This window comes from Strongylocentrotus purpuratus, unplaced genomic scaffold (genome assembly GCF_000002235.5).
Source record: "Strongylocentrotus purpuratus isolate Spur 01 unplaced genomic scaffold, Spur_5.0 spur5_scaffold_12, whole genome shotgun sequence".
Classification (NCBI taxonomy): Eukaryota; Metazoa; Echinodermata; class Echinoidea; order Camarodonta; family Strongylocentrotidae; genus Strongylocentrotus; species Strongylocentrotus purpuratus.
The window spans coordinates 26,728,356-26,754,966 of record NW_022145597.1 but is presented as its reverse complement, the minus strand read 5'-3'; the positions used below and the strand labels follow the sequence as shown (position 1 = coordinate 26,754,966).

The window sequence follows — 26,611 nt, the reverse complement described above, 5'->3', positions numbered from 1 at the left end:
TACAGTGTTAGTTGACCAGTGCATGCTTTTCCACTGAACATCAATCCAGGACACCAAAATAGCCTTCCAGCTAGCTACTCTGCTTGACCAGCGCTATCCAGTGGCTGGTCAGCCAGCCAGACTGGACAAGTGATGATTACAGCCAATCTGCTTGCGGCTGACCGATCATCTCACCTTATTATAGCCGGTCAACAAAGCTGATTCCAGCCAGAATGACCATAGCTGTTGTCCAAGGAACGTTACACCTATGGTTACACCCTCTTGTTCTATTAGTATTACCGCTAGCTTTTCACAACCCACTTCAGATTTGTATATAAGGATTTCACGCTTATCTATTTCAATTGGAGCTGCTGTTTCGAGGAACTAATATTGACTTATTGGATCGAGCATTTTTCGCCTGGAGACAGATTTTGACAAATGCTTCTGGGATATTTGTATGTTAAAGAGAAATCTCCAATTTGTGGATTGTGTTACTAAAGGAATGTGGATTATCATAATAACTGTGCACAAACTATAAGGTGAGGCATAGACTTACGCAAATGAATGTTTCTTCTTCTTATGTAATGAATGGTAAAGCTACAAGTAGCCAAGGCAGCTTTGGATTAAATTACATAATATATATATCTTCATGGAAACTATTAAAGAAGCAGAAATAGATTTACTTCACAAAAAAAGAAAGGGTTAAAACAAAAATGTCACATGTTTAAAGAGGAGCTTGTACATGCATGCTTTATACAAATGATATTACATATTCTTTTTGAAACTAACTAAATTTGAAAACTATCTAGTTAGTAACTTTATTCCTATCCCTACTATTCAAATTTTTTTTGTGGAAATTTGATCTTACACATTAAATTCAATGAATGATCACATCTGCTTTCTCCCATCCTGCATGTTTTGGGATGAAAGGTTTCAAATCATTATTTTTGTTTACATGTATGCATTAAGACTCCGATTTCTGTATCTAACGTATTACATTATCTTACAATTGCTATTTTTATGCTATCGCGTTTTCTTTTCCTTTCAATTTCTTCTAAAACCTTTTTTTTTTACTTACACAGATGTACTCTAAATATTAGTAGAGATGTTATCTTTACTGATTCGTTGTCCTCAAATCTTCCAGATTTTTTTATTTATTTATTTATTTTTTTTTTTTTTTGGGGGGGGGGGGGGGGCACATATTGCACATCTACATTAATTCATACCCTTATCCATTAATCCAATCCATTTCATTTTTCTCCACATTTTCACTCATTTAAAGCTCATGAATAGTATTTTCACTTATTTAAAACTCAAGCATAGTATCCAAAAGTCTCAAAATCATTTTGTAATACATGTACAATTTTCTTCATGAAATGAATCATAGTAATTCTTTCCCTTATTCATTAATCCAATCCCTTTTCATTTTTCTCCACATTTTCACTCATTTAAAGCTCATGAATAGTAGTCACGAGTCTCAAAATCATTTAGTAATACATGTACAATTCTCTTCGTTTTTTTTTCATGAACACTCAGCTTTTTTACTGACAATTGCCATAACCCGAGTTCTTCAAGATTAATGTTAATGTGCACCTTACAAGGTGAAAGTGAAGAAAAAGTTACTGGCTGCCATGGTCAGTACCTGTTTCACATTTATTTACAAATGCCAAGGGTCATTTTACCTGTCACATAAAAACATAAAACATGAAAAATTGTCTCAATTATCAACTGCCTTTTGCACTACTGGAAAAACCCATAAAAACATGGGTGTTCTTTCATTCTGATTTTTGGTGAGAAGTGCAGAACACTGCATTAAAGGTACTACATGTATGTCCCTTTTGCAGCCAACCTCAAATGCTGTAGAACTTTGCAGGAATTATGAATATGTCATGTATGTCCTATCTGTGAAATTTAAACGTTAGCAGTGTCCTCATATTCAAATTATGCAAGGAAACCCGTTTACTTACTAGACTTCACTGTCAGACACTATTGAGTGACTGACTGGCTTTTTTTCTTCTTTGGTAATAACATACATGAAAAGAGTTGTAAAGGGTACATGAGCATTTGTCTACATCAATAACCCACTTCTTGTGATGGCCAAGATTAAACTGATTGAATCTTTGCGTAGCATAAAACGTATGACTATTTCGGTACAATTGTCTAAAAATCAAGACTATTACTTTTGGGCTCTATAGCCCTCAAGTCGATTTGACAACTAATAGTCGTTATTTTCCCACTTGAAGAAATTTTCAAGCCCCACCTTTTTTAGGGAAGTTCTAAATTAGTAATATCTTTCAAATGCAGTTGGAATTGAACTTTTTCATTTTTTGGCCTGCAAAAGGGACATAGTACCTTTAAGGTAAATGATTTAATCTCCTTCTGGCTTCATAATGTAACAGCATCAAACTAGGGAACTGAAGATGCAAGTCAAACTATTCGGTCCATTCTCTACTAAACACACAAGATTTCAGGATATCTGATGAATGTACATGTATCAAACTATTATCCCTTCTAGAGCTTGAATCATACAAAATAGTAAATCAAATAATTACAAATCATGTAATCAAATCCTGTTTACAATTTGATAATTCTTGGTATTGTATGGGGCATGCCTTGGACTTGCCCAAATACAAGTCCCTGATCAAAACAAAAAGGATTCCAATGGTTCAGGAAGCAAGAATCCTGCTGAAGCAATCAAGCAAACCCCAAATATGAAAAATTAAGAGAAATCTGTACACAGTGGCTTTGAAGTTAAACTTTTATAAATCAAAGGTGCCTCCTAAAGATGAAAATGTCACGCAATATCTCTAGTTATTGTCACGCTTTCAAAAACACGAGTTTGACTAGAAATATTCCCTTCTTAATTCGTCGCTGTTTTCACGAAGTGACGGTAGTGAAAAAAAATTGCATTCACTTTGCGTTACGATTTTCCTCACTACCGTCACTTCGTGAAAACAAGGACGAATTGGTACTTTTCCACAATCAGTAAAAAAATGACCTGTTTTATTACGCTTTGCTTGCTTGTCGAAATGGGTACATGTACATGTAGGTCCTATTTAAAGGGAAAGTCCACCCCAAAAATAATTTTGTTTCGATAGAGGCAGAATAATAAGAAAATCAGGTGAGTGAAAGTTTGAGCAAATTCTGAATGAAAATAAGAAAGTTATGAATTATTGAAGTTGTGATCAATCAAATACAAATTGGCAACTCTGTGACTTATTATACGAGCTCTCCTTCATTTGCTTTGTGCATAATATTCCATAAAATCATGTTTTCTTCGTTATTGATGACGGAATATATATTTGTTCCTTGCAGGGGGAGTATAGAAACATATTTGCAATTATTATATTTAGGGTGCATGTATGGTTGAAATTTTTCTTGAGGGAAAATGAAAATTTTAGATTTTTTTATTACTGAGCAAATGGAAGTTGAGCTCGCATGATACGTCATAGAGTTGCCAATTTGTGTTTGATTGATCACAACTTCAAAAATCCTAACTTCCTTATTTTCAATCGGAATTTGCTCAAACTTTCACTGACTTGTTTCTCTCATTTTTCTACTCCTATTAAAACTAACTTAATTTCAGGGTGGACTTTCCCTTTAATGATTTTGGAAAATAATTATATCTCAACCTTCAGACGAAACTCTTGAATATTTCCCTTCCTCATCATTCCTTGACCCCATTCCCATAACAAGATGCCTCGATTGTATGGATCGATATGAAACACTCCACATATGGACTAGCTTGGGTTCATTCACACTACTGATTCATGCGATCTGATATGTGTTTTCTTTGGAAGTGTAAATAGGGTCCCTCCCTCTCTCTTTCTCTTTCTCTCTCTCTTTCTCTCTCTCTCTCTCTCTCTCTCTCTCTCTCTCTCTCTCTCTCTCCACAGTCATTCTAAATCAGATTTAGCTGGGGCATCCATCTGTCCAATTTGTTATCAACTGCTTACACTGATGAGCACGTTTACACGACAGGGGTGCTGGGAGAGCTACTTGAGATTTCCTCTTCTCCCCCTTGGAACATCTGTCCATCAGTAGCAAATTTCATGAAGGATTGCAATCACTAAGAGTGACCTCATTTCAAACTTAATTTAAAGACAAAGTTGACTTCTGGTCATGCAATTGCATCGTGAAAGAAATGGTGTGGAATAGATCAGAAAAGGTTGATGATCTAGCATATAACTTTATAAGTATTGGTGTGTACTGCAAGGTTCTGGAATCATCAAAATGATAAGAAATTTGGTCCAGTCTTAGTAAAGTTACAAGCACTGCACACAGAAAGATGTATATGGGACTACATGAACATGTGGTATAGAAATCTGTCCCAATTTTTATGTTGTTACATGCCATATTTAGAATATGAAGGCAATTGAAGAACAATGCTTTTCAGGGAACATGTATTATCCGATGTTCTTTGAAACTTGCATAACAATGATAACGCTCACAAATTATTTTTTACCTCTTCCCAGAACTCGACCTTCTCTTTAATGACATTTTGCCTGCCCCCTGAAAATGAGTTTACATAAGGCCTGTCTTCACCATCTCGAGATTGCCAAATATCCAGCTATTTGAACTATCCCGATCGCAAACTATCCAGCTAATTTGCGTCTTCATCAGACCGAAGTAGCAATTAGAAGGATATTTGGTCAGGATTGTCATCCCAAGATATCTTGGGATAGTTTGCAAAATATCCCACTATTTGGCAAAATATCCAGCTATTTGTCCCATGCATCTTCACTAGACCGAAGATTTGCAATACGCGCTAACGCTGAGCAAAATATCTCGAGCTAATTTCTCACGGTCGAGTTTCAAGTTTTGAGGGATTATTTCCCAAATCAGAAATAGCGGGCTATTTGGCAATCTCGAGATGATGAAGACGCGCCTAATTGTTTGTTTGTTTGGGGCTAGAAGGACAATAACTCATGTATACTATGTATAACACAGAGTTAACGCCCTTCCGGTACTTCATAGATGAGATGGGGATGGCAGAATGGAACACTATATAAAATCCAATTTCAGTAAATTTATTTTGATTAAAGTTAGAAATTAAATTTGTGTCTGGTTGGAAGACTACATCACATGCATGCGTACGCTATATAAAATCCAATTTCGGTAAATTTATTTTGATTGAAGTTAGAAATTAAATTTGAGTCAAGTAGGAAGACTTCACATCACATGCATGAGTAGGTTCTAATGCATTGCGAGTACCAGTTGGTGAAATTGATTATTCCCTCTCACAATATACTGGGTGTTCTAATGAATAATTATATCAATATACACAACGAAATTGCCCATGCTTTGACTAAATTAGTTTAGTGATGAGGACCTGACATATATGCTCTCACAGTCACGCATGTGGATTTACCATAATCGCTTTCTTTCGTTGGATACAAATGGAAGTAGGACAAGAAGTTAAGTGAACACAAAATGAGATAAACATTTTGGCCCTGGCATTCCAGTGTTGCCAATTTAATCTCATTATTGTGTAGACTGCATATCATTATAAGTTGGTCTAAATGATTATAGCAACACCAGTAAGCCTAACCAAATGCCATAAAGTTAAATATGAAAGTCTCTGATGAAATGTCATTGATGGTAACTTTGCCATCAATTGCAACTACCAAGGTAACACGGCTCAACAGCCAATCACAATCTAGGTTTCCATGGTAGTTACCATTACTATCAATGGTAAGTATTGTGCAACGGGGAACGCGCCATGCTTCACAGACTTTAATATCAGATTTTAAGATGGAAATTTTAATGGCAATTTCCCTAAAAATAGTGTCTTTATGAATTGGAAATACATTACCAAAAAAAGGGACAGCTTTATTTTCATTATAGATATTGTAAATGCTCAAGAAAACTGTAGTAACTTTGTAAAGAATTACAATCATTAATGATTTTAATAACCCAAAATCTACAATTATATTGGAAAATGTTCATTCTTAAAAACTGGAAATATGCAAAAAGTGAAGAAAAAAAAGCGCAAATTTTCTTTGATTTTGAACCCACATTACCTTCAAATATCAATTTGGGTCAAACTAATGTAGATTTTATTTATTTATTTATTTATTTATTTATTTATTTATTTATTTATTTATTTATTTATTTATTTATTTATTTATTTATTTATTTATTTATTTATTTATTTATTTATTTATTTATTTATTTATTTATTTATTTATTTATTTATTTATTTATTTATTTATTTATTTATTTATTTATTTATTATTATTTTTTTTTTTTGGGGGGGGGGGCTACATGTTGAAGATTAATTACACAGACATGGAAACCAATCCCCCTCTTCCCCATCAAGAATGACATATAGGGTCTAAACAGGGAGAAGCAGCCCTAGAGAAACTAACAAAGAAGGTAGACCCAAAATAAGGAAATAAATATAGATACAGAGAAGAACAGAGTAAGCTGGATCAGTAAGGAGAAGGCCATATACCCAAATCTATGAACTTTGTTAAGCCGCATTGTTGCATTCAATTAAAGTAGATTATTCCTACCCTAGTTAATCTGTCGGTGCTTTCTTTCTTCTCTGGCTAAATGCTCTAATGCGTAATTGCATCCTAAACATGCTTGAATCAAAATATTCAGGAATAAGTGTGTTATAAAACCATTTTTTATACCCCCTTTTCCCTATTGTATTCTTAGGTAGTCACAAATATCTATTCATCATGTTTTATCCGGCTCAGAGGGGACCCTAATAATTACAAGCTCTGCTTTTACCAGGGTCTCCTCGTCTTTCTTTTAGTTAACTTTGTTTTTTATCATTGCCATAATTTGTTATTTTGCATTGTAAATGTGTTATGATCCAATGTTATGCTCTGTATGTCATTTGAAAGAAAGACAAATAAAATCTTATCTTATCTTATCTTATCTTTATCTTACATAGTAAAGCCCCAATGACAGGTTTGAATTACAGACTGAGGGTAGGGAGTGGGGGGGGGGGGGGGGGTGCTGATTTGAAGAAAAAAGTTTTTGTGCCTGAAAAGTGGCCCTCCCCATTTTTAATAAAGACCATTATGGCAATTTAAAGTACATGTACACTTAAAAAACAAAAAAGAGCCCTCTTTCCAAAAGACACCTGAAAAATCATAACCTTTTTAGGGGGGGGGGGGCTTGTCAGAAATGTTAAAGAATTGTGCCCCCACCCTTTACAAAAACCTGGACACACCGCTGACATTGGATTGACAACCCGGTAGAGCATACAAAAGAGAAAATGGCCATCTCAAATCTTTTCTAGATCACAACCAATCTGTTGAGTGCCAGAAGGTTGTTCAATTTAATCTTCTACAATACAGTGGCCTTCTCACTCTCGGCACACAATACACTCCAGTTCCTTATTTCCTTGTTTAATCATCAACTGATCTTTCAAATTATTGAGATTCCAACTATATATGATTTTAATAACACAAAAACTATTTTGAAAGTTAAGTCACTTCCTCTAACCCAAAGGCAATGCCTTTATTCAGGCTATCAAATGAAAATTCACCTTAAATCAGCGCAAGCACCCAAAAAACGATGTTGTTCTACTATTTTTATAAATCTCACCTTAATAATATTTCATCTTTGAAACCCTAAAAGGTAATTACTGTTCTAGACCTGTAAAGAAATATTTTATCCAAGTTTAAGAGATTTTTTTTCAAGCAAGGGATCTAGCATGGATTTAGGACAGGTTAAAAATACTCCCCCGTACAGCGACCATGAATTGGTTTTCATAATTGATTATTTCTGCAAGGGTAAAGCCTGTGATTGACCCTCCATTAATATTTCATTTGATTAATGACTAAGGGTGCGTTCAATCAACACTTTTTCACCCCAGAAACACGGTTTTCAAAGACGTTTAGCTACGCTCAAGCGATTTTTCGTTGGTTGTAAAAATAAACGTGTTTAAAAACATAAACATGAAACGCTGAAAATGTTTTCGTTTTGAATCGTCGCTAAAATTCACTTGAACGAACAGAGATCTCAATCATGATTCTGTGACGTCATTATCGTGGCCTGTTGCGGTTTGACCGACAGTCGACCGTAAACACAGACAGAAAGCACGCGGCGAAGTTGACCTATACTTCCTGGGTCAAACTGCACAGTGTGATAAGCAGTAGCTGGACTTGAAATTAGCGAGAATCAGGACACGTTTGCTTCAGACCCTAAGCACTATAAATGCCAACTTGCTTTCCTATCCGAGAGCTTTCGAAATGCTGTGATTCACAAGACGGCTGAATGCAGCGCTCGATCTCTTCATTACACAATCACACCTCTTGATCGAATAATCGTTAATCAATGCCACCAACTCAAGAGGAAAGGTCTAGACCAGACACCTTTTCCTTGACTTCTTGGATATCCAAAACAGACGTGGCAAAGACAGATGTCTTTAACACCATGGTGTATACAATTGACATCAATATTATGTGAACTTCAATGGATTTCAAAGGGCAAAGGAAATGGCGGCAGGCAGAGTTGGCCGGAGAAAGCCCCCTACATGTATATACAGTGAAAGCGGCGCCAAAGAGATCCTCTTTACATGTGTTTTACATGTGGATGGCTTTTCACTAGCAAAAAGTAAATAACCAAATTTAATTTCCCATGTTCATTGTATCTCCATTACAAAAGTCTGGGCTATTTTGGAATAATGTGGAAAGTAGAGGCCATTAAATACAAATATTAAACATTAAAAACAACAAAAGCAACAACAATAATAAAACTTTAAAATTCAAAGGAAATCCTGAACTACAGGTGTATGATAGTCGCTGTCATAAGAAAGCTGGCAATTTCAAAGGCTTTTAATTGGCTCCAGCAAATGAAAACGATGTAATTGATGTCGCCAATATGTACCCCTCTCACTTTCTCTATCTTTTGATCATGCAAAGACTTCATTTGATTTTTAAAATAAATTTTATATAAACTTTAGATTGAAATCAGTATCATAAAACTTGTTCCCCAGCAAACAAACAAACTTTGCACAGGTTGGTACTACAACTGGGCCAGGGTCTTCATTATGTATTCCCATGTGTATGTATCCATGTTTGTGCTTTTTAGCACGCTTCATGAAGTTTACATTCGGTTGTCTACACAACCTCTTTAGAGGATGGAAGCTTCATGTCAACAATATTCTGAAAAATGTTAAATTACCATTTTCTCAAGAAATACAGCTTAACTTTTAAGTACCAAGCGTTCGTTTAATCTAGGATGAATACGTAGAAATGAGCCTTTTATACTGGTAATGTCTAATGATAGGCTTTAGATAATTATCTTGTTGAATTAGCATACAAAAAATGGTGATACATTACATCCAACATTGACAAAACTGGATTGAATGCGAGGGGGAAAATGAAGAAAATTCCTCTCATTATTGTGGTCTTCCTTGGGACTCGGTTGTTTATTAGAACGTTGACACACATGAGTGAACAACCTCAAGACTGCCGCCCAGGTACAGACACCAGTAGTCCCATGGTCATAACTATTAGCATGGACATCTGACCCATTTACACTATAGAAAAACCTATTTGAAAAATCTTTTTAAACTACCAAGTACACTACTTGAAAAACCCATAACATCTATTAATTGGCCTTTGCTAATTGGGTATTTGGTGAGTAGCAAGCATGCACGACTTGTCACTGCTCTGCATGCTAAAGCGCGGAAGTGAGGTGTGTCAAGGGAGCAAAAACTGGAATAATTTACAGTTGTTTGTTATGTGAGGAAAACTCAGGGTTTTTGCTTCCGGTGTAAATGCCCCTATTGTGGACCTACATCATATAGAGGAAAAACTGGCTTCATAACAAAATTCACTTCTATGTTATCCTATAAGTCTACATTTTCGTCACAAAAGTGAACATTCTTGCATATGCATATCAAATTCTTCCCTTTTCTTCTTCTATTGTAAAGGATCCAAAACACTGAGGTCATATGATCTATTTGCTAGCAGTCGAGGTGAATTCGCATCATCAAAATCCAGCGTAATTGCACATGATGTCAGCATGAGGATTATAGTTAGCCACATGTTCAGTCTGCATATTTCAGACTCAAGACATAACATTTTTATGCTCATATTTAATAGCTGAGCACTAAAAAGAAAGAATGGCACAGCATACTATGTATTATTAGGACATCTGAACGAGATAAGCCGACATGTCAAGTCAAAATAAGCCAGGATCTAACTTCTGTGGTCCCAGTTCTGCATACTTCACTGAAAAGAAACTAGCTACTATATGAATAATCGTAGACTACGGGAGGAATACAAAAGTGAGACACCTACTATCCTCCAGAGAAAAGTTTGTACAATTATCTTAATGAGAGGCCTAACAGTTAATTGGTCCAGCTATAACCCTGCCCTCGGCTATTACTTCTACTAGCGTAGAAACTGGTTTGTCAAACAGTACAAAAACCCTAAATAGGGATTTAAGAAGATAGGTCATTGTAGATGTGCCATGTGGTATAATGTTAACTGACATCTATCGATTTAGTTGGGGGAAAAAAATCAGAATAGAAAAGGCCTTAGAATTGTATATCGGTACATACAAATACATCTTATTTAACTGATAATTGAAGTCTTCATGTACTAAACGCAAACTGGGTGGTACAATTTCAATATAATGCATGACAGGTACATGAACATGTATTCACCGTTCACTTGTATAACTTAATTTGGGCAGGAACATAAAGTTGATCCTGACAAGAGTGGTAAGATCATTAACGATTTTACAAAACTGAGTGAAACATGTTTCAAATAAAAACAATTTGTAGATGATATACAGTAGTGCTATTTTTTTCTTCATGCATTTTTGTAAACACAAAGAATTTATTGATAAATGGAATCCAAAAGAAACAGGAATTTCCTTTTCAAACCAACAATATTAGAATTACTTTGCTCAACAATTTCCATTCTGTTAATTGTCATACATGATTTTTTTTCTACACTCTTTATTAAAGCACCTTCTCTTTTCCTTGAAAATATTTTTTTAAAGGTTAAGACCAGTATTGGAAATGCCCCAATTTCAAAAAATGAAATGGAAGCTCTTATTACCAATCATGTGAAAGAATATGTTTTGAATATTACATGACGATAAAAATTTTGACGGGGAAACCGCCTACTAATATATATATTTGGTAAATTAGTATATCTATATACTGCTGAGAGATACAAATGCACGTGTCGCGCACGTGTGTGTAGTCCCATATACATCTTTCTGTGTACAGTGCTTCTAACTTCATGAAGACTTGGCCAAATTTCTTATAATTTTGATGATTCCAGAACCTTTCAGTACATCTATGCTAGATGATCAACCTTTTCTGATCGATTTCACAACGTTTCTTTCACTATGCAATTACATGACCATAACTGGTCTTTAGCTTTAAAGATGGCTTCTAAGGAAGAAAAGGCCATCTCTCATGTCACATTCCCAGTAGAAATTCATAATTTTTTGTCTCACTTATTGAACATTATATATTGATTATGTTGGCTACTCGGTTGGAAAGTTGGTCAGAAATCCTTGCAGCTCTATATTGTGTAAAGACTCTGTTAACTGTATCAGTGAGGAGAACGTGACGCTGATTTAAAGAGCAAGTCGTGTCAAACGATTAAATTAGGCCTGTCTTCATCAGCTCGAGTTTGCCAAATAACCCGCTATTTTAACTATCCCGATCGCAAATTAGCCAGTTAATTTGCGTCTTAATCAGCCCGCAGTAATTGATAAGAAATTGACTCAATCGCATTTGAGTCACATATGCTGCACACATAAATGTGTATATGGGACTACAAACACATGTGGTATAATGCTATTCTTTGTTAAATTTGAAAATCAGGGCAATTGAAGAGCAATTCCTTTCAGGGGTCATTTCTACTGTGATTTCTTCCAAACTACCATAAAAAGAATGACAAATGTTGCTCATTATTTTCTAACTTCACTTGAACTCCACCTTCTCTTTAATAGTAGCCGTATAAGTGAGAAAAACGTGATGATGATTTTATTCTAGAGTGCACACAACCACAGACAAAATAAATAAGGAGTATCAACTGTGAGGGTATTGTATATTGATCGAACCTTGGGCAGAGAAGAAATAAGAGAAGGATAATGATGCTTTTCTCTGGCATGTTTCTTTCTTTCTTTCTTTCTTAAGAGAAATTATGTTGTACAGATTTGGATCATGCTGAGATAAAGATATAGAGATACAAACAAGCATGTGCACAGAGAAAGAGAGAGAGAGAGAGAAAGGGAGAGAGAGAAAGAGAGAAAGAGAGAAAGAGAGAAAGAGAGAAAGAGAGAGAAAGAGAGAGAGTAAAAGAGGTAGAGTGTGACAGAGAGGTAGGGGGAGAGAGAGAGAGATAGAGAGAAAGAGAGGAGTGGGAGGGGAGCAAAAGAGGAAAGAATGAAAGCATAGAATATAAGAAAAAAGGATTATAACAAAAAAAGGACAAGGGAAGAAAAGAGGAGGTTAAACAAAGATCACATTAGAGACATAATCCATCTATTCATCGTTTTTGCTAAATATATCCGTCCTGTTGAGAGTCAATTTTCAGGAGCCTTTGCAGTGCAACGAAGGAAGGAAATGATTTTTGGTTTGAAGATCACCGCAAACATGAAAATTCTACCAAAGTGCATAGACTTAAGGGCTTCACCATTGCAGTCGGCATAGAAGGCTTAAGAAAGCGCCTATTCAAAGCTGATAGCATTATGTGAACCCAGCATTTGTTCCTAATCACTCCCTCATGTAAAATTTACCTTAAGTCTCGAAAAGCCGACAGTGAATAGGAGGCTAGGTCCTGGTGAAGTATACATTCGGAATCGCTTGGACACCATACTAAATGATGTTTTCATCAAAATGGAATGCAACATAAAGAATGTTATGTGATGATGGGCATGTAAACAGAAGACGTGTTTGTAAACAAATTAATGGTCATACGAAGGAGTAGAGAAGTAAACAAGAAAAAGAAAAAGAAAAACAAAAAAAAGCACAGCCTACATGTAGGTAGGTGCATTCTCATTAGGTAAAACAAGCTCAAGCTTGAGATATAAGACTGAAAAAATCTTCTTCATCACACTCAAAATGAGGCACTCGTTTTTTCCCCATGGTTCTTTGCTTCTGAAACAAAAATCCCCACAAAAGGGTGTTCATTATTCTGAAAATAAAATAGGTTTCATAATTCCAAACGTAAGTTGCGTTATTCCGAAAATTAGTTTATCCAAAGGTACATAACTTTGAAGATGAAATAGGGTCCATTATTCGGAAGGGCTGTAATTCCTAAAAACAAGACAGGGTTTGATTTATATTCAGAATCTGAACCTTAGGAAAAGCAATCCCTGATGGCGCTTAATCTTCAGAGCATATCACTGTCTGAGTGCTTCTTCACTTGCGAATTAGCCTGCTAATTGGGCTAATGGAAGGCTGTTTTGCAAACAAGCCCCAGTTTTCTTGGGATGATAGCTAAACTGTTTAATGTCCCAGGTGTGCTATTTGTGCCTTCCCCGTTAAATGGCTCCAGCGGCTTCAGCTAATTTGTGTTGAAGATGCAAGATACATGTAGCTTGACTAACACTAGCCATCGGGCATCATTTCCAAAGAATCTAAATAAGCAAGTTAATTAGAAAACTGGGGCTAATGAGGACAGTTCCATTAGAATATATAGATAGTAACAACGTACGGCACAGAAAGAAAAGCTATTCTACAAGAGTAAAAGTCAATTTTCATTTCCACAAGTTAGGTTAATTGTGGCTAATGAAAACAGGCCTTTTTAGAGAGGTTCATGTAGGTCTTGAGGGACAGTAGGAAAAGCTCTTCTCTTCGGAATTTCTAAAAGCACATATCCATTTCAATTCATAATCATAACACATCAAGATGATTTATGACCTACTGAAGTAGGACACTTGAAGCAAATGAAGCAATCTGGCAATTTAGTTTTACACTAACTTCTCCTCAACACAAGAATTTGAAGTTGAAATGATTGCAGAGGCGGGGGAAATCACAGCAACTGTGTACAAATTACTTTCTTGTTCACAATTGCTCTCTTTGGAGTTTGCTTCAGAAAAAAAGTGCAATTTCTTTGGGTTGAATGAACACCATCTTCTGGTTTTATACTAAGTGTTTTTCCCCCAGGATTTTTACCATAGAAGATACCCTACTGTCCTACACCACCTACAATACATGTATTGCTCAACAAAGATAAAGCAGTGCTACCTTTCATATGTTCTGAGATGCAGTAACTTACAAAACACTTGTTTGTTCACTGAAGCTCTTTCTGAGTTTCAATAAAACAAGTGGGGTTTCCTCTGATCCTCTCACAGACTTTTCAAAATGTTTTTTTTATTTCTATCAATGCAGCTCTTTCAGAACTCCCCGCAGAGCTCACTTGCTCACTGCCCTTGAAGTTTGTCTTGTCACAACTCTGATGGCAAGAATATTCAAACAACCATCCACTTAAAGGTAAAGACCAGTTATGGTCATGCGATTGCATTGTGAAAGAAACGTTGTGGAATCGATCAGAAAAGGTTGATCATCTAGCACCTAGCATCTGCAAGGTTCTGGAATCATCAAAATGATAAGAAATTTGGCCCATTCTTCGTAAAGTTACAAGCACTATACACAGAAAGATGTATATGGGACTACCCTATATCTCTCACAGACCATGAGAGAAACAAATTTACCAAATATATCAATTAGTAGGCGGTTTCCCGGCAAATTTTTTATCATCATGTATTAGTCAAAACATATTCTTTCACATGATTGGTAATGAGAGCTTCCATTTCATTTTTTGAAATTGGGGCGTTTCCAATACTGGTCTTTACCTTTAAAGCAGATGAAACAAAGTGTAACTGCTCCATGGAATGCAGTATAAGTGGGCTTTCCAAGGAGCAGCTCTGAAAAATATTTACATTCAAAATATATATTTGGTAAATTCGTCAATCGTCATGTATCTAGGCCAAAGTTTGTAGACTGTAGCAAAAACAGCGATTAAAGGGATCCGGTAACTTTGTCTTTAAAGATAAACTTTAGTACTGGTAATGCGATTGCATTGTAAAAGAAAAGGTGCATGTGGAAAGGATCAGAAACAGTTGATCATGTAGCATGTAAGTATTGGTGTGCACTGCAAGGTTCTGGAGTCATCAAAATCATAATAAATTTGACCGAGTCTTGGTAAAGTAACAAGCACTCACATAGAAAGCTATATATGGGACAACACACATGGTGTCGGGGCTAGTACTACCTTGATTTCCTTGTCTTTCTATGCTCATTACTCAGCCAGTATACATTTTCTTCCAAAATTGTTTGGCACATGTCATTTATTTGTAATCTTGAACATTCAGTGTGAGTTTCGTTTGATTCTGTGAGAATTATTTTTATTTTTTTACCAGTACTGGAGTTTATCTTTAATAGATCGTTTAAAGCTTATCTGCCATAGTTTACAGGAGGGTTTAGACCGCCCTACAAGGTCACTGGACAGGTGGTTATCTCATCAACTCAGCTCTCAGTTAACATAAGAAAAAGAGGATCATGGGGGACCAATGGTCACCGATTAGGCATCGTTTGTTATATAGAGGGCGCAAGTAGCTACAAGTAGTGCAGTGGGCCTTTAAAAAATTTCTTGATTTAGCTCATGCTGCAATGATAATTATAAACCTTTAGGTCAGTCAGGAATCCTATGACTTTTACAAGACGATCGCCCGTCTGATTATCAAAATATTGATGATTGAAAATCTAAATCAAAGTTTGCGTTTGCCAAAACGGTTTTCATAACACTACAGTCTAAAGGGGAAAAAGAGTATGGCAAAACTGGTCACTCAAAGGATTTTACTTTTTTGAGGCACTTCTTGATCATTTTGAAACGCAATTTTTTTAGGACTTCAATATAACACCATATCACAGACACTGATAACACGTACATGTAGGGCCATGCATCTCAGATTTAACATTGTTGAATGATGCCTTTAATATAAATCCTTGCATGAAATGGACAGGAATTTCATTCATGTCCTTGGAAGCTTCTCAAGTATTTGCTGCACATTACCGGCCATCATTCATTCATTCATTCATTCATGTTGTGCAATAGGATGCCACATGTCTACATTGTTGTGATAGCCTCTACGCGAAGAAGAAATGCGAGTACTCTGCTGCACTGTATAAACACTCTATATACAGGCTGTCTATAGCACTCAAGCAGGTACTTGAAGCAAGAAGTGATCAAAATATATGCCCTAGCATGTACCGGTAAGCTAAAACATACAAAAATGTAGTTGCAGACAGTGTATATTCTAATGGGTAATTTATAAACTATTTTTCGTTGTAATTTAGCTCACTGAAGTCGAAGCAATCCTACTTCCAGATGTTCCTAGCGAAAGTCTTCATGTACTTGTATGTATGTACATGTAGATATGATTACAGCCAGGGCAGATGCCCATTTATTTGTCACACAGTGTAATATTGAATCTAATATTAGCAAATTAGAATATTGAATCTGATATTATTTTTTTACAAAGTATAGTTTTAAATGGTATGTGCGTGTGGGTGTGTGTGTGTGAGAGCGAGAGCAAGAGAGAGAGGGAGGGAGGGAGGGAGGGAGGGAGGGAGGGAGGGAGGGAGGGAGGGAGAGAGAGAGAGAGAGTTAGCATCTTCAATAATGTACACATACATATGAAACCCAATGCTTACATTTTAGCATTGTGGAATGGCCTTTGCATTGAAAAACACTGTTTTGCAATAGATGTATCTTATAAGGTCGCAAGGACAACCGGTGTAAACAAAAATCAAAGACTTTCTTATTTCTCCTCCACAACTGGGAGTGAACCACTTTTAAAGGGAAAGTTGAGTTTTGGAATAGAGGGGATACAACAAAATATTTTTGTTGTAAGATAATGACAAACTTAGCGTCAAATGACAAAATCATCTTTGTTTGATCAAAATTGGTTCAGAGACGGCTGAAATATCCATAAATCATGTCTCATTTTCTGTATGTACTGCATCATATCTGTAAAATATTGAACTCCTGGCAACATTGTGAGAAAAACAGTTGAATTGCAAACTGCATAATTGTGTAATATACAAGATGAAGAATCTAGAAAGAGACTCTAATTCTTGTTCTGTCACTCAAACAAGGGATCTTTTCACTTCCATCCCTAACAATCAAATATAATTCAATGGATGAAAAGCTGAGCTGTCCAGAAGGGTTTTGGGTAGAAACGAGGGAACAACAGATACGTGTGAATGTGAGACAAAGTTTGTAAATAGCTCAAGACAGTAATCAAACAGAGTGAAACGGATGAATGATTTCTTGAATAGTTCCTGAAGGGAGAAGAGAGTCCAAGGAATTAGTTTTCACGCCCAAAATGCATCGTTTCTTCTCTGCTTACTCAGTTGGATAATGTCATGTTCAACCTATACTTTTCCACTTGAGCTAACCCTGTTAAGAGGAAGAGACTGAGGACTTGCATGAACTCACTTTTGTACTGTAAGAAAGGACAGAGCAGTCTTTTTCCAAATTTAGACATTTCTAGCATTTTAAATGCATGTGATATTTCTAACATTGAAGAACATTCCAGTAACAGTTGGACATGTACTGCAGATGCTTCAGTCAATAATCTGAATATTCTAGAAGAAAAATGAAATTGAAATCGAAATCAAGTAACCTATTTGATGTCTATTCAGAAATTTGTTTTTCACTGGTAAAAGTTTAAAGAGATCAATATCCCTCCTAGGTACCTAATTACCATTATCCTATTCTGCACAATATTTAAACGAGGCACAAAATTAGCAATTTCACAGGTGCAGCAGATCATCTAACAACCTACAGAGCAAGCTACACTCTTATGTACATAGTTGCCATTAATATCAATCGCAAATGAGTTGTGATTAATATCAACTCTCTGTATTAAAGACATGGCCCTGGTGTGGAGATTGAAAATCAGATTCACACCTCTCCATGGACATGTAGCTCGCTTTCCAGTAAATGGGCCTTTGCTCAAAGAAAGAGTTTGTTAAACATCTCCCCTTGAAGCAAAGATCAGTTGAAGAGGGCAATGGATTTATAAAGGGGCACTTGTAGGCTTGGGGGCCCTTAGCCCAAGCAGGCTTCTTCAGTAAATAACTGTAACCTATTTCAGAGTGTGCCATGATGTGACATACTTCTGAATAATGAGGCATGGTCAGAGGCTGTGGTATATGATGCTGTTGCCATTTGGATGACTTTAAAGATAACTTCATCTTCATAAATCACTTCTCGAAAGAAATGTTCAACCTTTTTGCTTGTTCTTGTAGGTTTGTACGAGGATAAACCATGCTGTGGACAAAACAAGTGCTCTTGAATTGTGAGTAGAAATTCCATGACATCCATGACTTACATGATTATATGTTTATGATGATCTATATTAGAAAATTTCCAAATAATCTTTCTCCCTTACTAGTGGGGTAGCTTAGTGACAAATATACCTTTGATCATGACAGGCCGGACAAAAGCATAATTTTTTCACCAGACATTTGTATATGTATGAGGATCAAAATTAGGCTATGCTCCAAAAAATCTGCTGACACGAATCATGAGTAAGTAGCCTTAATTTACATAATTTCAAAAGTCCCACCTGTGTGACAATGTGTCTGCATTCATAGACTAGCATAACAGGGAATTCCCCTGACTCCCATGAATGCTGGCTTCTGATTGGTCAAGAGTTTGTACTGCAAGCTGTAGTTTCAGAGAATTAGAAAGCAATGGGATTGCAGAGAAAGCTATTTTCATCCTTCTCCGGATCCAGTTGATTTATTTCAGACATTTCCCTCATTACAAACGTAAGTAAATCAGTTTTTACTGTAATAAACATCTTCTTAACTATTTAGGCATATTGTAATTTCAATGATGATATGTACACTTGCTAAGAACAAACCAAGAGTCAGTCCCACCCATGCAAATTTGTGTTATGAAATATATGAAGGGTTGGAAAGGAAGTAAAATAACATTTCAAGAGACGATGAACAAAACTGATTTTAGTACTAGTCAGAAATAATTTTTCTTTTCTTTGCATCACCTTTCATGAAATTGGTGCTATTCATTTCTCTTCCAAGATGAATTGTACTTTGAAAACAAAGGGGAAGATAAGTAGAATTGTGCCATACTCTGCTAGTCTATACCACCAGACACACCTTAACAACTTTGAACGGGGCATAGGTTGGTCAAAATCTAATTCGAGTGAGTGTTTGTGTGCATTATTATAGGTGTATTAGGGTGTGTTATGGTCATATATCAGAGCTAATTTGATGAAGTGTGTACCAATCAACTTTAAGCCCGCATAACTTTACACATAGGCCAGACCTGGGTAATTTAAAGTTGGGTGAAAATTCATTACTGCAATGCGGTTTTTAAGTTTATGTCTTTACATCAGAATTGGACCGATGCCTCTCTGAATGTCTCTGTAAATGGGGACCAAGCATATTTATCTACACTGGTATAGTTACGGGTTCATGTTTTATTGATTCTAAGAAGTATATACTGTACATTGGGCCGTATACAGTACTCACACTCAAATTCTTCTGTACAACTGCTTCTAGGTAAAAGCAAAATATTTAATTTATGACTACATTTTTAACAAATGCTTGAGCTTGCTAGCAAAAGCTTTTTCTTGCAATCAATTTATATGCGTACAGATTCAAGTAACAGGCTCCCTCAAGCAATTGCCACTCTTTATTCATACGGCCCATAACTATACTTACCATGTAGTATAGGCCTACTAATCAAGGCTATCAACTTTTTATCAAGCCGTTATATTGGATTTTTCCTAGCCAATGATGACGTTAGATTATAGCAGTTTAACTTTATGTCAGCTGAATAAACCAGAGATTATAAGTAAACAAATATGAGTGATATGAGAGGCAAAAAATACAATAAAATTAAAAAAACATAAACAAATAAATAAATAAAATAAATGGATAAATAAAAAAGTAAGTGACCTGTATCTGCAGGTTTGATTTTCAGTATATTTATTCTCATTTTATATAGGTCATCATGGATTGGAGCATTTGTATAATCTGCAAGAAACATACACAGGAAAAAGTGAACTGTCCGCAAAAAGGATTAATGCACAATGCAGAAAAAGTTTATGCTTCATTCTTGGAAAATGTTGACGAGTTCCGGAAAATAAACTCATTACCGATTGATGTAGACTTTGGACCTGAGGGAACAGTTGAAGCATTTGTGAGAAACAACGCCTCATGGCATCGTTCTTGTCATCAAAAATTTAATAATAACAAACTCAAAAGAAAATTGGAGGGAAAAAGTAAAGATGAGAAAGAATGTATACCTAATGACTTACGACGGTCAAAGCGCCAGAAATCGGAATTTGAATACAAGAGTTTGTGCCTCTTCTGTGAACAAGCTGGAAATAAAACATTGCACAATTTCCAAACATTCGAAGCTGATCAGTCTCTCAAGAGAATGGCAAGTGACATGCAAGATGAAAAACTCATGTCAAAAATACGAGGAAGTGATATCATTGCTCTCGAAGTAAAGTATCACTTGGATTGTTTGACAAAATTTAGGAACAATTACAGGGGCCATCAGCGGAAATGTAGTTCTTCTAAGTCCAACAAGGAAACAGTGGAAGGAGAACGAGCACATGCTCAAGCATTTGTTGAGCTAGTTTCTTATGTTGAGTTTGCAATACAAGATGGGCAGTACATCTTCAAACTATCTGATCTCCACGAGAAGTATGAACACCGTCTTCAAAGTCTTGGATATCATGTCTCGGTGAATAAGGGGCGATTAAAAACCAAGCTTGTGGATCACTTCTTTGAAACAGACGTACAGGAACAGTCAGATGGCAAGAATGTTGTTCTTGTATTCCCTGAAGGCATGCAACAACTGCTGAAGGATGCTCTCAAGGACAAGGATTACCAAGATGAAGCTTTCCTGTTTGCCAAAGTTGCAAAAATCTGCAGACAAGAAATGTTCGGGAAAACACACTTTATGTTTTCTGGCAGCTTCCCTACAAATTGTCAGAAAATGCTTCCAAGTCTTTCACTCCTATCATCAATGATCCTGTATGGACCAGATATGAAGAACAATGATGACGATGATGACTCACAAGTATGTCACACGATAGCCCAGATGTTCCTCCATAATTCCAAAAAGAGGTGTATGAAACCGACTCCACATAAACGGCAGTCACTGGACAGAGAGCCTCCACTTCCAATCTACATTGGCCTTAACATCCACACAATGACAAGGAACAAGCAACTTATCAATCAGCTAGCCAGGCTAGGTATAAGCATCTCCTACGACCGAGTTCTACAGCTTGAGAAGAAACTGTCAGTGGCAATGTGCAAACAATTCACAGCTGAACAAATCGTGTGCCCATCCATTCTCAGGAAAGGCCTCTTTTCTGTTGGGGCACTGGATAACCTGGACCACAACCCTTCGTCCACTACAGCTCAAGGGTCGTTCCATGGCAGTGGTATAAGTGTCATCCAATTTCCAACACACGACCATCACGGATGTAGGCGGATGTCACAGTGGTTCCTTCCTGCAAATCCAAATGAAAAACCTCAACTCCTTGATGCTTATAGCATAGTCGAATCAGTCCACCTCAAAGCCTCATCAACTACTGTTCCAAAGGCCACTATGACAGCTGTAGATGGAAAGCTTCAACAAGCAAGAGAAAAGGAAGGAAGATGGATTCAGCATGCCTCTCAACTCCTTGACAAAGATCCTCTTGAAAAAGGTGAACCGATCTCTTGGGCTGCATATCATGCATCTCAGCAATCACCTCCTCTTGATCCTCCTGCTGTGGTTGCACTTCTCCCTCTCTTCCAAGAGAAAGCAGATTCCCCTGCTATGATAAAGCATGCTATGAATGTCCTCAAGGCCATCACTAACTTCCTCAATCCAGGTCAAACCCCTGTGCTGGCGTGTGACTGCCCAATCTTTGCTAACTGCAAGCATATACAATGGACCTGGCCTACTACGCATGGTGAGGATAAATTTGTGATCATGTTTGGTGGCTTCCATTTGGAGAAAGCCTTGTGGACAGCACTTGGTGATTTCCTTGACCAAAGTGGATGGACGGTAGCTCTGAGTGATTCAGGTGTTGCATCATCGGGCACAGCCAACTCATTCATCAAGGCTGCTCATGTTACAAGGACCCGTCATGCTCATCAGGTAACTGCCCTAGCTCTTTCAATACTACAAGAACGTGCATATGAACAGGTTGCAGTCTCAAGTGAGGGTGATACATTTGAAGACTGGAGACAGGCTATGTCCAGTAAAAGCCCTACTTTTCAATATTGGGACTTGGTGCTGCGAACTGAGATTTTGATCCTGATATTCATTAGAGCTCATCGAGAGAGAGACTTCCTCCTCTTTGTGGAGTCACTGCAAAGCCTCATGTTCTTGTTTTTTGCGCTGGACCACTACAATTACAGCCGTTGGGTTTCTGTCCACCTGCGAGATATGCAGTCCTTACCAGCCACTGTGTCAGAGGAACTCCAGAAGTACTGGGTTGTGAGCAAAACACAAAAGAGATTTTCTGCACTTCCCATTGATCAAGTCCATGAACAGGAAAATGCCAAAGTCAAAGGAAAGGGTGGAGCCGTGGGCTTAACTGAAAATCCTGTTGCTTTCCAACGTTGGATGCTTGCAGGTCCTGAGCAAGCCAGGCTGCTGACAGAATTTGAAAGTGAATACCTGAAGAAGATCCAGAGGAAAATTTCAGACATCATGAAGAGACACAATCAAACCAAGAATCTTTCAGAAATCAAACAGCAAAACTGATGAAGACAATCAACGAATATGGCAGCCCTTTCCTCGAGGATCACTCTGAATTATTGGTCTTGCACTCTCGGGAATGTGCTGATAAATCAGTGGTGGAGACAGTACAACATATCGAAGCACTGGGTTCTGATCAGTATCAAACATACAAGCGGGAAGTGCTCATTGAAAAAAGCAAAACTATCCATGCACCAATCAAGAAGAATTCTCTCCCACTTTTCAAGACACCAGTGAAGGCAAAAGGGAATCGTAAAAATGAGAAAATTGCATCTCTTCGGAATGATGTGAGCCTCTTTGGTCATATGTACATTGCAAACCAGCTGCGTGACGGTGACCCAGCCGTATTCTTCAGCCACGAGAATCAGGCATACCCGCCATCTATCTCAAATAGTAGGAAACTGCGCTTGACATCCAGCAAGTCTAAATTACTAACATGTCTGAACACAAATGGACAAGGAGAGCCTCCGGCACAAGTGGACTGCAAGATTTTTGATGGTGCAGCTCTAGTTCATGGGTTACCAGCAACTTCCGTGTCAACATTTGAGGACTATGCAAGAACAGTTTTCAAGCCCGTTCTCAACCGTGAATTGCAAGGAGTCAGACGACTGGATTTGGTGTGGGACAGATACTTGGCCTGCAGTATCAAGGAATCTACTCGCCAGAAACGAGGAAGTGGAGTACGCACAAAGGTAGCATCCAAGACTAAAATGCCAGTCAAATGGAAAGACTTCCTCCAAGACAGCACCAACAAAGAAGAGCTGTTTGCATTCCTGACACAGACCGTGGCTGCAGGAGAGTGTCCCAAGGGCAAGGAGCTGTATGTAACGTCAGGTACTTTATTGTTCCTGTGCTTCTAATTCGGATTCATACTAATTTGTAATAATTATTTGACTGAAAAAACAGCAAAATTCAATATCATTTAGTGTAATTATAAGCAATAAATGTAGAAAAGCATACCTGCCAACCAGTAACATTTTATCAGATTTAGTAAGATTTTTCACCGCCCAAGTTGAAATTTTCTGATACAAAAATAAGATTTTTTGAAAAATGTGTTACTGTATGATTTTACAAATTTGTGAGACAGTAAGATTTTTGCCTCCAGTATGCATTAAAAATAAGATTTTCTATCTAAATCAGTAAAAATTTTCATGTCAAGAGGTTGGCAGGTATAGAAAGGAGCTTATTGAGCTTGAGAGGTCAGTTTTGAAATAAATTATCTGTGACTTATATGGAAAGAACATTGTAAACATAAAAAGTTTTCCATCGTGACAATTTATCAATAGAACTTTACAAAATTATGAAACTTTTTTTCTTTCTCTTTAATATTTCAGGTACTTCAGTAATTACAAGAGGTGATTGCGAGCCCATGGAAGACTGCACTCATGAAGAGGCTGACACGCGAATCATAGTTCATCTTCAACATGCAGCGGAGAGAGGGTCAAAGAAGATTGTAATTCGAACAGTGGACACAGATATCATTGCTATTCTCGTCGGGCAGCTTCCATCATTGATCGTAGAATATCCTGACATTGACATTTGGGTAGCATTCGGTATGGGCAAGAACTTCTGCCACTATAACATCAACAACATTTGTAGAAATCTCGGAGAAGACAAGTCACTAGCGCTGCCCCTGTTTCATGCCTACACTGGCTGTGATACTACGTCTTGCTTTCTTGCAAAAGGGAAAAAAAGTGCTTGGAGGGTCTGGAAATCTTATCCTGAAGTAACACAGGCATTCCTTCACTTTGTGGATCGTCCATTCCGAGCAGTCGATGTTTCATGTGAACATTTCCGTCATCTTGAGCGATTTACAGTCCTGCTGTATGACATCACAAGCAATCTCCTCTCTGTGAATGAAGCACGCCGAGAGCTTTTCTGCAAGAAGAAAAGAAGCCTGGAGAATATACCCCCAACTCAGGTATTTCCATTTTTACCTTCTCAATCACTTTTCCTACTTCAAGAGATGGGACAGAATATTGAACGTAGCAAGAAATTCAATAAGAGAGATAGCTGACCAATAAGTGGGAAGGGAGGGGGTCATTACTTTATATCATTTTCTGCATTTTATAAATGTTATTGAACACTCCTTGCAAGAATATTGTGTTATACTGGAATCTGGCATGGGAAGATGCTCAGATGAGTATCCTTTGCTACTGATAACATACATGTATTTCCACCCACAGTATTTTATTTTTTTCTCCAAACAGTTGACTAACCTTTTACCCCATGTGTTTTGTTTTTTTCCCACAATATTAGGATGCCTTGCTCCAGCATATCAAGAGAGTGCTATACCAAGGTGGTATCTGGACAACATGTCGCCAGGCACAACCTTCGGTTCCTCCCCCAGAAGGGTGGGGATGGACAATGGAAGATAATCACTGGGCACCCGTTTGGATGACCATCCCCGAGGCAGCTAAAGTCTGTAAGGAGCTCATCAGGTGTGGCTGCAAGTCAGAATCTGGTTGTGTTAGTCGCTGCAGGTGCACAAAAGCCGGGCTACCCTGCACAGAACTTTGCTCTTGCAACTGTCAGAAATAATTCCTTCATTTATCTCATTAGCAACAATGTATGGTTGCGCTTACCAGGTAGGCATTTCCCTCATTCAGAAGCTTGTAATGATGAAAATATTGGGAATACCATTCCTTTTATTTAGCCTACTGTTTACACAACTCTCCAGGTGCATGGTAAGCTATTAATTATTTATGAGATATATACTTTGTCTGGTCAGACATGTATTCCAAATCTTGCTAGTGTACATATGTGATCAGATGCAATAACATATATAACATGTAGTCCAAGTGGTACCATAATAGTAATGACCCATCAGTTCTGATGCCAAGAAGATTTAAAAACAGAGCAAACTAGAAATATCACTGAAGGTGATTAATACCCCTAATCCAGTATATCCAACTCATGTGATCATAAAGAATGTAACTTGGGTTAAAAATTATTTGTGTATATGTGTCGTGTGTGTGTGTGTGTAAAAAAAAAACATAGTTCTTTTCGAGTTAAGTAATTCGCTCAACAAGATTTTTACAAAAAGTTTGTGGTTACCATGACAATGCTTTGTCCGGTGCAAACGCAAAGGGCATTTTGCACAACTACACATATAGATCATCGTACACACCAAATTTGATCATATAATAGCTTAAATGCTTCATGTTAATGCAAAAATATGTGTTTACCAGGACAACGCTTTATCCGAGTACAGTTTCCATGGAAATGCTTTGTCCGAAAAATAAAAAGAGTATGTCTTGCACATCTATACCCCAGTGCCGTCATGAACACTAAATGTGATTTCAATTGCTTCAATATTATGGAAGTAGTTCGCTCAGCAAGAGTTTTGCAAAAATATCTGGTTACCATGGCAACGCTAGGTGGCGCACAATCACAAAGGGTGTTTTTTATAACCACATTCATAGATCGTTATAGATACCAAATTTGACATTAATTGCTTAAATTCTGTGGAAGTAATTTGCACTATAAGGTTTGGTAAAATTGTGGTTACCATGGCAACGCTTTGTCCGACAAACACAAAAAAACATGTCTCGCACATCTACCCCTCAATGTCATCACATACACCAAGTTTCATTTCTTTTTTGCTTCAAAACTATAGAAGTAGGACCACGGTTGCTTTATTTTTGGGGTTTTCCTGTGATTATGTAATGAATAAATGATGATGTCATAATGACGTCATTTTCACCACCTTTCCAGCATCAATTTTCTTGGAGCATAGCCTTTTTTAAGAAGGTACATCGTGAAGATAATTTGGTGAAAAAATCATGCTTTTGTCCACCGTGTCACGATTTTTTCACTAAGCTACCCCACTATACAGTGTATCTTTGTGTTATGAAAGCCCAGTTTCGGTTGAGTGATCT

General features: G+C 37.1%; 2 protein-coding genes across 3 annotated transcripts in view; both read left to right on the top strand.

Moving 5' to 3' along the window:
* The first annotated feature begins 245 nt into the window (after positions 1–245).
* The window catches only part of LOC105440540 (5-hydroxytryptamine receptor 2A-like), a 32,621-nt gene continuing 6,255 nt past the window's right edge, over positions 246–26,611 (top strand). The window contains exons 1-2 of one of the 2 annotated variants that reach the window (XM_011670843.2): positions 246–518; positions 18,239–18,288. The gene's annotated coding sequence lies outside the window, so the exon portion shown is untranslated. Of the gene's footprint in view, positions 519–16,134; positions 16,196–18,238; positions 18,289–26,611 lie in introns of those variants that run through there. The other variant, XM_011670842.2, reaches the window with a different exon arrangement.
* On the top strand, positions 22,998–25,355 carry LOC105439081. Its single transcript, XM_030981452.1, has 3 exons — positions 22,998–23,564; positions 24,065–24,651; positions 24,990–25,355. Exons 1-3 carry the CDS (start codon positions 23,036–23,038, stop codon positions 25,269–25,271), a joined length of 1,398 nt encoding a protein of 465 aa, XP_030837312.1. The 5' UTR covers positions 22,998–23,035; the 3' UTR covers positions 25,272–25,355.